General features: G+C 43.8%; 1 protein-coding gene across 1 annotated transcript in view; it reads right to left on the reverse strand.

The window, feature by feature from the left end:
• The window catches only part of EXT1 (exostosin glycosyltransferase 1), a 188,023-nt gene extending 173,978 nt beyond the window's left edge, over positions 1-14,045 (reverse strand). Inside the window, exon 1 of the mRNA XM_026055689.1 lies at positions 13,372-14,045. Within this exon, the coding sequence (XP_025911474.1) occupies positions 13,372-14,036 (665 nt within the window). The 5' untranslated portion in view covers positions 14,037-14,045. The remainder of the gene's footprint in view (positions 1-13,371) is intronic.
• Positions 14,046-14,053: the final 8 nt, after the last annotated feature.

The raw sequence follows: 14,053 nt of genomic DNA on the forward strand, positions 1-14,053 counted from the left end.
AGAGACAACAATTAAGACGAGGACTGGGATGCCACTATATGAGCACAGAGCAGCAGTCTGTCTGGACCGTTGTGGTGCTTCACCTCCAAACTAACGGCAAAGACAAGGCATGCACAAGGCTGGGGAGAATGCAACGCYGGCAAACTCATCCGCTGAAAAAATACCAAACAGTAGCTCCGTTTTGCCAGACCCATGCACGGAGAGTTTCAAGCCTGCCGGGAATTTCTCACGCTGCTTGGAGGCTCTCGGAAATCCTCACTCCCAATGCAGAAACCCTCGGCCGCCGCGCCAAGCTCCAGCCCAACCTTGTCAACGCAGGCACCAAGCGCGGCAGGTCTCTGCCCCCAGAGGCCATTAACACACCTCCCGGATCTTCCCGTTTGCGTTCCTCAGGGTGACCCTATTCACTGTAATCCAGAAACTGTATTTATTGGCAGACGGACCAAGCCAGCGCTTATGGACAGGTCGCAGCTGTGATTTGCTCAGCTGAAAGGTGAACGAGCACCTCCCATGTATCAACAACTGTGGCTTTGCTTTAGTTATTTCTATAACTTTATAACATATCTACAGGAGTAATTTTGCAGGAAACAAAGGGAAGATTTTATTACAGTTCTCTGCAATTAAATTTTGGGAAGGGCATGGAAAAGCAATCACATTYGTGTGCAAACTAACAAATAACTACAGCAACTCAGTGTTTATTTATGGCAGGAGGTCTGTCCACAATAAAATACAAGTGCATTGGAGAGCCTGCACCCATGAACTTTAATGTGTCATCTACCCCCCTTCATAAAGCTCCAACAACTCACACACTTTGCTTATTTGCACTTTCCCCACTGCCATTTTATTTAATCTCTTTAATCTTGCCGCAACGACAGCAGGACGAAAAGAAAGAAGAAAAAAGACAGAAAGAGAGAGAGAATAGATTTGGGGCTGAAGAAGCCAACTTGACAGAGGAATCTGGAACAAGTCAGAGATTAAAGTACCATAAATAAGGGACGTCTACCATGTTTATTAAAATGGTGGCACAATTCTCCTGAGGAAAACACATCTTTGACACCTCCTCAAAATTGCTCTCACAAAAGAGCCATCTAGCAATCTAGGGCTGCTCAGTTTAGCAGCGATGGTACCTTTTACTGAATATGCATAGAAACTGTTTGAGACACGTGTCCAACCCAAAACTAAAACAAAACATATTTTAAAGTCTTGTTCAAACTGATCCATATGCCAAAGCCAACCCTCAAGTCTGAAAGCATGCCATGTAGTACAAGGGAAGGTAACACAACCTTGAATTAAGATCTGGGGAACTGTTTTTAAAGAAATAAACTTGAAGGGAGGGGCGTGCTGGGGAAAGGTGTCACACACAGAAATGAAAAAAAAAAAAAAAGTGATTGCCTGAAATAGTTCCCCATCTTCAAAAAATGTCACCTTAACATTCATACCTATATCATTCACCTTGCTGCTGTCAGTTTTACTGCCRTTACTTTTGAGAATTTCGCTGGCACTTAGTATGCAGAAGCGGTACACAGGAATAGATCCTGCTGCCATAGATAATGCAGTTCTAAGGGAAACCCATCAATTGCTAATGGCCATGCAAATTGTTGAAACTAGAGAGTTATTCACAGTTATCTCACTGTGATTTGGTAAGTGTCCATGCTTGATGCGATCACTCACTTGATATATTATTCCATTACAATCCAAGTAGTAGCCTTACCTTTCAGTTTTCGGGAAAAAAAGCGTGAGAGAGTGGGAAGGGATGTTATTTGTTTTAAATTATTTTAAACAGTCATACCTACCTTTTTGTATGAAAGTTTTACAGTAAGATAAATCTCTTCCCGAGACTACAGTCACGCCTTACTGAAATGTTTAAATCCCTCTGATCAGAAACTAAAGGAGTTTAGCATGCATTTTCAGAGCTTGATCTTGCAAAGTACCTTCTTAGTTTCCAACCATACAGAGTTCCCACATCCTTTGGGGCACTGAATCCTCAGACTGCAGTTTGCACAATTTTACTTTCTGACCAGTGTTTTGTGGTGCTTATGCTAAAATATTCTGATATTTAATAATCTATAGACATTTTCTCAAATTCATAATACATGCACTCTCTTGCAGCACCAACTTACTGATTATTAATTTTCAGCTTTATTGCAGCTCCAACAGATCAGATGCTTTTATTATCCTTCCTGTCTAAGATTTATTACTTTTACTGAAGTGTAGTTTGTCTTTTTTGATTTTGTTTGTTTTTAAACAGCCCTTAAGGGGGGAAATGTTACTCTTCTTTATAAAGTAATTCTGAAAGCACAGTACACAAAATAAATCCCATAATTATATTTCCCACTAGGATTAGATAAATTATATTTAATTAAAAAAAAATTGCAAGCATCCAGCACAATTGTTGGTGGCAAATCAAGGAGATAAAATATTTACATGTTTATCTTCCTGAAGTAGGTGATTGAGTCTACGAGCAAAGATACCCATACAGGCCTTCACAGATGTAAATTCAGACACTATAAGATTTGTCCTTCACTTCAGATAAGGGTTCTGATTTTTAGAAGCAGCCTCTGATTTTTTTCTTGAGGACAACAGCAAGTAGAGTCTTGATGGGCTTTCTAGCAGTTAGACACTGAACTATCTGATTGCACCAGTAAATCCAGTATTGTGATAAAATGACTGCAATTATTTGCAGGACAAGAACAACAAAAAAAAGCATTATCAGAACAACTCAAGATCTTTTAGAGGAAAGAACAAAATCCAGATCTATAACTAAATTTAGTGTGTGGCTGCATGAATGAAATGCACCCAAACTCACCACACAACATACAGGCAGTGTCACTTGGTCCCCAACATGCCAAACCTGCTGCTGAGCACAGGCGTTGGGCATCTCTGTGCTCTGCTCACTCGCTCGCAGTCAGAAACAGGCAACTTTGAGCTCTGCTGGCTTAATCCAATACAGTAAGAATGGACCAAACTAACCCCACAGTCATACGCAACAGAGGAAGCATGCAAACTGATCTCCAACACTCAAATGCAGGAATCTGCAGCAAAGATTTATTTCCCTGACAGAGCAGACTTCCAGCAACCTTGCAGACTGCAGATCAAAGCAAATGGAACAACAACAACATCAACACTTCCCCCCATCCCTGCCAAAATCCTCCAGCTGGCTGTGGGTCTTTCACTGCAGCAAGTCTGAAGCCCTCGCTCCCAACCTCCTGGCCTTAACCATCATCTCACTCCTACTCTAACAGGCTTCAATCATTTCCTACTCCTTGCCCAAAGCTCCCTTCACCTGCCTGGCTCAGTTTCATGCCTTGGCTCATGTCCTCCTCCTCCTCCAAGCCATCGCTGAGGCCATGCTCTTCCTTGCAAGGACCCTCCACTCAGCTCTTCTCCACTTGCCCCTTRCCTGCACCACCATTAAGCAGCTCATGCTCTGGCTGCCAGCTGTGAGGGTCATAAAGTATATTGCGTTTGTAGGGAAACAATTGATACCATGCTCTTTTCACAGCCTCAGATACCTTATTATTAACAGGACAGGGCCCTCCACATATACTTTCAAAATGCTATGGTATACATTTTCCATTTAGGAATCATTGCCAATATTGCTATGCTTAGTCCTTCAGTGTTGCACTCTCAATTTTGCTTCGGAGCAGAAGAATGATTGATCTTATTGATTTGTGTCAACATTCTGACATAGTCGCATCGACCCGCGGTAATTTCGTGGGAGGAGTTTAGAGAGGAACCAAAGACGGCATTTTCTGTAACACGCCATGCTGCTGGAAGAGAAAATGTTGTTAGTGGCTGGTGCAGACGTCGACAGGACCAAGCTAGGACTCAAACCGACAAAAGTGAGCAACGAGACATTTCACATGACCATGTTTACAGCAAATCCACTGCAAAAAAACACAACTGTATAATTATAATCTATTACAATTATGCAAAGAAGTAACATTTCAGAAAGGCCTTCTCATTTCCCATTCTTAGCATTGAATACTTTTGTTTTGCAGCCAATCAACTAAATTAGCCCTAATTCTGTTTCATTCACAAACACAAAGAGTATATTAGAGGAAAAAAGTGAACAAACAGGAAGTTCACTTAGGAACCCAAGAATTATTTCTCTTTCGTGCATTTCTGGATTAGAAACCATCATGGGGAAAAAAGTCAACTTAAGTAAGAACAGCTTTACTGTATTTACTAACTGCACTGCAAGATCCCTTGGAATACTTATCAGAAATGGCAATGCTACAAGAGCTGTAAAAGTGGTGACATTTGGTAAAGTCTGAGTGAAGCAGGGAGAATTAAAAGGCACAGATGTTAAAAAATGGCCAAGTACCCTGACCTATGTCAACCGACAAATGAAGCACCCAGAAAAGCTTTTGTGTCCCCCCGCCCTTGAAAACAGCTACCTTATGCTGCTGCTAATGACTACCACCTCTTATTGGAAAGCCAAAGTCAGACCTACACTCACTGCTGCTTGGTTTTATTAAGCACTTTCCCTACAATACTCTAAAGCACTAAAGTAACCTCCCAAAATGCCTATGGAAAGCAAAGTATTGTTCCCCTTTTTAAAACTGAGGCACAAGGAAATGTAACGATATGCCCAGCGAAGGAGAGGTTAGCAGCAAGCCAGGTCTTCTGACTGCGGCCCCATGACACGCTCACACCATGGCAGGAGAAGGCTGGGAGTTCCCAAGAGAGCCCTACCAGCACTATACCTAGTAAAAGGACTACAGGAGTACTGGAAAGTCTGTTCTTCTGAAAAATGAAACGGGACACTGATTTACTCAACATAAATACCACCACTGTACCGCCTTTTGGGTACCTGCCTGCTTCGCTCCCTATCTGTGCCCTTTCCTAAGAGGCAGCATTACACCACCCAAAAAACTGAAGTTAAATCAAAGCAAGATGCAATGGAAGAGATGAATAGGGAAAACGCAATATATTTGAAGAAAATGGCATCTTCTTTCTCTTGTTCTTGTGGAAACTTCACCCCTTGTACTAGCTTAAAATTATGGTTTTTTATTCAACAAAACTACAGTATTTTAAAAAAGTCACATCACATTTGTAAAGTCATCTAACTGAAAACACTCACACTGGTTCTTTCCCAGAAAAACATTTAGGAACAAAATATTGCTGAGTTAGAGCCTTTATTTTTTAAAGCGCTACTTCCCTTTTCTCATGTGAAACAAATCTCATCTCTTTTGTTCCCATTTTCAATTCATTCCTTAAAACTAGTTTCTTTTGTGACTCTGTACTGTGCTGACCCCTCATCTGTCTACTTCGAAACCATCTCCCGGGTCATGCAAAGTCTGCATTACCATACCAGGACAGCAACTGCTACCCAAAGCGCTTTGTAAGACCGTGAGCACACTCTTCCGTCTCTTCTAATGCATGGGTGTCACCCGTTAAAAAATAGTGATTTGCAGAGGAAAGCAGAAGAAATAACGACCGCCAAAATCCTCTGGCCTGTCTGCAGCTTCCTACCTGTCAGGGCCAGCAGCAGCACGTGCTGCAGCTGCTGTGGGCTCCTGCAAGCGCAGCTGCTTGCCCAGGACACTGGCTCAGTAGCCAGGCGGCCAGCAGAAATGCCAACATGAATTATATCTTCCCTTCCCTCCACATTGCATAGCATCAGTGCTCCCTCCCACTTACCGAGCTTGGCTCCTAAATTAAGGGCAAGACTGGCAGACGGTGACAATGTATGTCCTGCTTCCTCAGGAAACTCGGATTAAAAAGAGCAAAATAATCATAAATAAAAGCTCAGCATAGCTGGACAAACAGGAAGAGACAAGGAACAAATAAAATCTGCAGTTCAATGTAAACTATGAGAAGACTGTGCTTTAACAACAAAATGTCCCAAAATGCTCAGTAACATGGAAAGTTGTGGAACCTTAAATACAACCTGAAGTTACACTCGTACATTCTTGTATGCTGAACTAATCTCCATATGACATGGGACARGAGCACACATCTTGCATCATCACCTAGATATAGCCAAGTCCTTGAGAAGAGAAATCAGTCCCTCCAGCAGTACAGAGCACATTATTTAACTTCATTTTTAAGCAAAATAGTTATCTAGGTACCTACTGATTACTTTTTTTCTAGTTAGCAAAATAGGCCATTTACCAAAGACCACAAAACTCTGGATTTTCGGGGAGAGACCTTGCAGAGAGAAAGGGAAAACAATCATGGATAATACTCCAGAAATCACCAGATTACAGCCCAGTCTCTTGACTCACATCTGTTGAGYAAGTACTTTGTGCCTACCAGTTTGATTTACTTCCCTCTGCCGCAGACTTCTGGAATGTTACTTTCCAGTGGACTGCTGTGGGTTGTATATGGGGTAAAAGGATTATTGCTAGCCAAGAGTCAAATAAGTACTCTTCTCTGTTGAGCTGCAGTTTGCGTTAATCTCTGGCTGAAACTCTTCTCATTCAAACCAACTCAGGCTGGAAGATGCACGTTGGAATACACATCGGGGGCAGGTTCAGCAGAAGGAACCCCAGCTGAAGAGCTGTTTCCAGTCACCACCTCCTGGTAGGCTAAAGGCCTATTCAGGACTCTCCTCTCCCAGCAAGTCTGCACCTGGACCAGTGCACACGTGCAAAGAAACAGGGACCTGCCTGGGAATAAACTGATTCAAGGGGGACCCAAAAGCAGCTGCAGGGCACCATAGGCAGCAACAGTATACAGCCCCCAGGGGAAGTCAAAATTAAGCCTTCCCTCTCCCAGTAGGAGCAGTTTAATGGAGTTCACCTCAGGCTGCTGTGAGAAGTCCCTGGCGAGACCTGCAGAGGTTGGGGCTTGCCCGTGAAATGCCTGGCACAGGGCAGACGGGGAAGGAGGCGGCAGGGCAGCAGCGGGGGCTCTCCGCTGCCTGCAGCGCCTCGCTGCCGCAGACCTGGCTGCTGGGCCACATCAGGTTTAATCTCACCTGAAGAGATAACTGGAAACATTACCTTTGGTTCAGTTCTGGTTTGGGCTCAACAAACACCTCAAACTACCAGTTTCAGTTGTAGTTCTGCTTAAAATGAAAATGATGGCTCAAATCATTTGTTTTTATTTGAGTTCTGTTCTATTGCCAAACATTTTTTCAGTGATAATTATGTATCAAGTAGCTTTCACCTACACTGCTGCATACAGAAAAAGCCTACGCYGGACAAGACCAGCTGGCCATCTAATGTAATGTCACCACAGAGTCTAGTATCAGACGCTTCACAGAGGGATGCAAAAAAGCCTGGAGCGAGCAATTATAATAATAACTTGCCCCACAAGAAACCTTAATTACTTGAGGTTAGGATGGAGCTTGGTTTAAGGCCGGCAGGCAGGGTGTGTTATCTGCCTGGGCATGACCCTACGCAACCGGCCACACATGCTGCCGCTTGCGGAGGAGCTCTGCCACTTCTGTGAACCTCTGTGCGGGGAAGCAGGCACTTGCAAGGCCCCCTTTCTCTGCAGACACCGTCACAAAATTCAAGGAATTTCGTGCACGAGGGGAGCTGGGAGTTGTTATTGCTGCTGTTATGCTGACGCCATCCAAGACCACAAGTGCATGAGGTAACAGGCACGCGCGCGCCGCCCTCCACAAGAACTTATATTTTTAACGTTTTGCTTACTTAGATGGTAACTATTGCGTCTTGTTCTGCTTAGCTTCAAAGCAACGGAGCAAGGGCCGTTGAGTAAAGAAGTGAGGATTAGAGGTAATGCTGAGGTAAGAAAAGAAGGGGAAATATTGAAGGCAGCAAGAAGAAAGAGGAGGAGGAAGAAAGGGACGAAGGCAAAGAGCCATTCTGCAACCAGCGGCAAGGATCCGCGCTCCAACGGCGAGGCCGAGGGCTTCGCTGCTGCCGAGAGCTTAGGCAAGGCCATGGCTGCTCGTGTCGCCTCTGCTCCCAGCTCCTGCCAGAGAACCGGCCTGCAGGGACACAAAGCTCCCAGCAACCAGTATTTCGCTCCCACACAGCAGGGGGAGGCCCCGAGCCCTCCCATCCCCTCCAGGAAGCCACCTGCATTAAATCTGCACTGACAGGCATATAAGGACACTTTGCAAGACATACAGAAAGCAGAAAGAGGAACGCATTAGAACAAATCTCAGATTTCCCAGATGCGGGTTAAAGCAGGGGTGCTTTGTTATTTACCTGTTTACTGCATTTTGGAATAAATGCATTGTAAAACAGGCAAATTTCCAATTGTTTGAAAATTGATATTAAAATAAAAAAATAGTCTGATGGAGATAGGTCTTTGCAGGAGCCAAGATACTCTGGGAAAAGTCCCAGGCTCGCTCAGTAGTTCTTGAGTTTCATCCAAACTACAGAAGAGGTCTGCTGATATATAAAATCCATAGGCCGATTCCAGTCTCAGCTCAGCTCGCTGAATTCAGGAACAGATCTGTCTCTGACAACAGCCACTATCAACTTGGATGCTTCCTCAGCCCCCTTCTAAATAAGGGCTGAATTGTAAAAGCTTTTCAGTAATTCTGAAAATAAGTCAGTAGGTGATTAAGGGCGGCAGTTACATTTTAATACAATACACTGAAACTCAATACACTGAAAATACAACAATTTTGCCTTTGTTCAAAACATGCACGTACAGGCATACACAATGTTTGGATTATCATTACACGTTGAACAGGCATGCCTAAGCCTTACTTTACCACTCACAAGAGAGGCATGAAAACATAAAGTCAGCCCTAGTGCCTAGTTCTACTGATTTTTTTAACTGTATTTTATTCCTGTTGAGGAAGAAATGAAACTAGAAGTTACTTTTCTTTCTCTTCTGTGCTTATTGCACATCACTGCAACCTTTGCTCAGGACAGCATTTTTATAGGCAGGAGACTCAGCGGTGATTGACACAAGTCCTACCAGTTGAGTGCATACCAGGTAAACCCATGATATACCAGGAATTAATGAAAACATCCACAAATGTGTGCTCAGCTGCACATATTCACCATTAAAAGTACATATGCAACCCCACTGAATGTCACCGTGTCCCCCACATAGATATCTCATACATATAAGCATGTTAAACTCAAGTTACCTTAGAATCTGGCCTGTTGGTCTTTATCCTCTCTACAAGTACTAAGATAACAGCCAAGTAGATCGTTATATAGCTCTTTAGGTAGATTCGTCCTAAACGAAAAGCCTTCAGCATTCTCTCACTAGTCCCTATGTCACAAAGTCTTCTGTGTTTTGCCTGCATTTCTCCGTTCGGTCTTGATCATAGAGTCTGTTCGAGCACCGACCAGTTGAAAAACATATTAAGACCATAAAGGACACCAAGCTACACTAGCTGTGTCCTCCATCAAACAAATGTACCTAAAAAAAAAAAAGAACAGATTTCTCAAAACAAAAAAAACCTGCTGTTGTTTTTGCTGACTTCCCCCTTATCCTTCCTAACCTCTTCAGCCCCACTCATTATTTGTTTTTCCCCATGTATTCATTTTCCATCATTAATTTCAGCTATCCTGCACAGATATCAACAAAAAGCCTCGAATTAACTTGAACAAGCTTTTGATGAGACCTTACATTTTTGGATACGACCACTGCTACTCTCTCCATTTTCAAAGGGCAGGGTTGTTCAGAGATTGGAGATACATTGCAGACAACACTATCACTTTCCTAGAAAGATGTCAGTTTTGGTGCAAATATCTTTTATACATCTTGCTATATTACAACATTGCATTCCTCAATTTCTTTCATTACCTACAATCATTTATACTACCTTCCAAAAGGTAATTATTTGGAACCAGTTAAGCCTGTACATGAATTCTGCCTTTGTTTAAAACACATTGTACATATGTATATATTTAGACTGTCATTAAATATTAAGAGGCTGTCTTCAAACTTCAGCAGCACCGTTTATTCACTTAACCCATTGTGAAATGGAAAGCCTGAAATTAAATTCTACTGTATAGGAATTTAGAAAATCCATTTGCCCTAGTGCTAGATGATAAAGGCCAACTTTGACAGAGACAAGGGCACAGTAAAGAAACTGGAAGCTTTCTTTGTTTTCCTTTATATCCTGTTTGCTAGTAGTCTAATCATGATAATGCAATGCATTTTACTCTGCATCAGCTTTATCTGCCGAGATGCATAACTGGGATGCAAATTAATTAGCTGTAACACACAGACGGATCTTTCAATACAATTCAGGGACACCGAGCCAAACATGCTCCCTCCTTTCCCCAGCCTGTCCCCAGACACCCTACACATCTTCCACAGGTAAAGATGGCATCTTTCTTACTTTTTTTCAACTTCCTAGAGAGGAAACAACGTATCCTGCGGAAATGCAGATCTTGTTCCAACTGGACACTGAATGTTTCACTGTAGACAAAACTCCACCACCACCAACTTACATTGTACGCTGATGCTAAACATAACAGGACATAATGCTACTCTGTTGATATGAAACTATCATGTTTCAAATCTCATCACCTTTTTTATCTGGCTTTGCAAGGTCTGTAGCCAATCACTCATATTTCACCCTGGCAAGGATCAATATTTCGGGGCYAGGTCTCTGTGGACAGGGCATCTACACTCCTGTCTTTCATATGAAGYAAAGCAGTTTAAATGTCACAGCAAAAGAATAAAAAACTGGCACAGAAGGCAGAGTGTGATATGCAACTTCTCCAACTCTATATGGCTGTGCAAATATACATATCTTGGAGAATGCATTTTTCTTCCTCGTGATTAAAGCCACGCGGACACATTGTTAAATCCAAGCTGAAAAATCCCCACCAAAGCAGCTCAGCTTGCAGTTCCCAAGCCCCACCAAGTGGTTTTCAAGTCAGTACAGGCCAGTACGGCTTTATTTAGAGGCATGTCTTCTCCAAGTGCTACAGCCTTGCTCCTCATCGCGTTCTGTCTTAGGCTGCATGAAGAGAGGATGCTCTCTCTTACAGCTGTCACGCACAGGTTACGTATTCACATGCAAGAATTTCTACTAGCAGGCTACAGGGACACTACCCTCAGGATGTGACCTTGTCAGATGTTATAAACTGAGCAGAGTGTCAGGCGTGGTCAGTATTTGAATGGAGAAGCACAAAATTCGGGACACTACAGGAAGTAGTATTGGAGTATCAGTAGATGGCATACTTTGCTGTAAATCAGCACTGAATCGCGCACATTAAGGGGCAGCAGCAGGCTCTGGCAGGTGCACTGTTTCACSTAAGATACAAGGTTAAAGATCTTTCCTATTTGCAGTTGCTCACCAGAGCGAGCTTGTTCACCTCACAAGCCTGACCACAAGTTCAGCCCATCAACTGTACTCAGCCTGCCTCAATTCTTCATGTAATCTTATTTTCTTGCAATCATCTTTTTTTTTTTTTTTACTTCCTGTCTTAAACAGCAATGTTGTGATGGAATATTAAAGTCATTAAACACCACCCCAGATAGAGTTGCATTTCAGTGGCAAGTGTGTTTTTAATATGAATAACACTACATACTAGTTGGGTTAATGTTTCCATATCCTCTGACACACAGTTATGTACACTCCTAACTACAAAAAGGGCTGCAAAGACTTTTTTTTTTTAGGAGGGGCAGAGTTTATACTGAGAAGTATATCTTTTATTAGGCCAAATGGCATAGCTGGAAAAAAATGAACAAGGCCCTACTCATGTCAAACAACTGGCTGGTATGTTTGCTTTTATAACAACCTTACAACACACATTCTGTAGAACATAGCAAATGATCTACACTTTCAACRTCTTTAAACTAGCTCAAATTACTTAAATCTATGCCAAACAAAAATATAACCTGAAAGGCCAAAGTAATTTTCTTCCACAAAACAGGTCCCTTTAAATGTTGTGTTAAGGGGATCCCAGGTCAAAGGGACTCCCAGATCACACACAAAAACGTTTTAGCTACACGCTTAGGATCAACATTGTATGTTTTTCCATGTATGCATCATTTTGTCATTCAAACMTCAGTTTTCTGAATGTGAATGGTATTAAAAGTCTATCAGCTATTTGCACTGCTGTCTTCTCCCCACCTAAGGTGGCTTTAAAATAATCAGAAGGKGAATAAAGTTCATTCAAGAACACGTTCAGTCTTCCTCATGTTTTGGTGTTACCTTACCAATCTCTCTCAAATCTCTGTGGCAAATTTTAGTGGAGAAAAATTCCAGCAAATTGGAAATTCTGATCAGCATTAATGCCATTGTAGTTTTTTCACTACTCTTCTCCAGGAGTATTTTTCCACCCACATAGTATTCCACTATGCATTGCAAACCCCTTCAGCCTTTGGCAGCTCCACAGTATACTAACTCAGCAGCGTAAAGCCAGTCTGTTTCAATTTAGTTTCTAACTTCTGCAACATAGGAAGCATTCTCATGCAAAAAACTTCATATATATCTACTCTGCAGCAGCATAGTGGTGGTCAGCATTAAAATGAACTAATCAGCTCCAAACAGCCTAATCAGCATCACAGTTCTAGAGGTAATTCCCAGGAAGTGATTTTTCAGCAGCTTCGTATACAAACCTGAAAAGCATATGGGGAGGATAACAAGGATAACACCGCAGCAACCTAAAATTTGGCTAAACTTACCTATAGTGACATTAGAGAGAAAAAAAAAAAAAAAAAGCAGCAGGAGAAACAAAGAAACCAGGCGCTAACAGAACACACAAAGTGTGTCCATACCACTGGAGCATTCTCTCATACATAAAAATTTTAAACTCAAACACAGAAAAAATAAACGCTGACTGCGTTATGTTCTCCTTCCTCTTCTGATGTTGCATCAAATTGGAAACACGAGGAGAAAGACCGTGAGGCAAGGCACTGCCCCGCCACTGAGATGCACAGATTGAGCCCAGGCTCTGGGCAGTGCTTTTGGGGAGAGATGAGCTGTTACTCGGGAACTAAACCACCGCAGAGGCGGGCTCCCGCACACATTGCACAAGTCCTCAGCTCTCCTCAAACTTTGGCTTCGGTGGAGAACTTCAGGGCTGGGAAGGAAGGGGGATTTGCCCTGCCGAGGCAGAGCACGGCACGAGCGGTGGTGCCGGCTGCCAGAGCAGCCTCCAGCAGCATCCTTGCCGCCGGCCGAGTCGGGGCAGCCGAAGGGCTGCGAGCGCGGATGCTCCACAGGTCCTCGGTCCCCGGGCAGCCTAAGCTGAAACCCCGGGACTCCGGGCTGCCTTTTCGCACCTCCCTGCCTGCTCCCCCGATGCGCGGCAACACACCAGCAGTTAGCCAGCAATCTCACAGCAGAGAGAAAAAAAAAACAAAACAAAACAGAAACAAAAATCATGACCTTCCTTCGGCCTGAAAGCACCTACCAGCCTTTAAACGCACGAGCGCCCGAGAGCTGCAGAGACCCCCGAGTCGGAAGGGCTGGCACCCCCCAACGCACCCGCACAGCGAGGGGCACCGCTCACTTACTTCTCATATTCGGCGTTGTCTCTATCGCAACGCGAATCCTTGTGCTTTTGCCAGTCTTTGCCATGCTTGCAGGTGGTCAAGAGGACAACATCCTCCCCGTTATGGACGTGATATAAGGCATTCCTGGTGTCTGACCCTATCCCTGTCAGGTACCTTTTCCCCTTGAATACCAACATATACTTCCTGAGAGGAGGGATGGTGTTGAACCTTAAAAATCCCTTCTCCCCTCCTGTCCTAGGATGATCCTTAGAAAAGAGCGGAATAGAAACATCAAAATTGGGTCTGAAGTTTTCAGTACTGATGCTGGCTTTGGCCAGCATGGCCTGGCCGATGTCGAAGCCCACGTCCTCGGTATAGTCGGGCCAGGTGCCGGAGTATAAATTAAAAATCAAGTGATTTCTGCCGTTGTTCCACAAGTGGAGGCTCTGCACCTTGGAGCGCAGGTTGTGCACGTACTGCGGGGAGAGCTGGTCGCGGTCTAGCGTGTCGAGGCTGAGGACGAAGAGGCACGCCTGCCCGGGGTCCGAGGTGTAGAACCGGGAGCCCTCGATGGCCGCCAGGACGTTCTGGTAACTCTCCGCGATCTTCTCGCCCTTCTGCTGCGGGTACACGTAGACCTTGAAGCCGTTCCTCCGGCACGGGGCGAGGTCGAAGCAGGACTCCATGCGGCAGCGGCGGCCGC

Source organism: Apteryx rowi, unplaced genomic scaffold, assembly GCF_003343035.1.
Source record: "Apteryx rowi isolate R43461 unplaced genomic scaffold, aptRow1 scaffold_125, whole genome shotgun sequence".
NCBI classification, from domain to species: domain Eukaryota; kingdom Metazoa; phylum Chordata; class Aves; order Apterygiformes; family Apterygidae; genus Apteryx; species Apteryx rowi.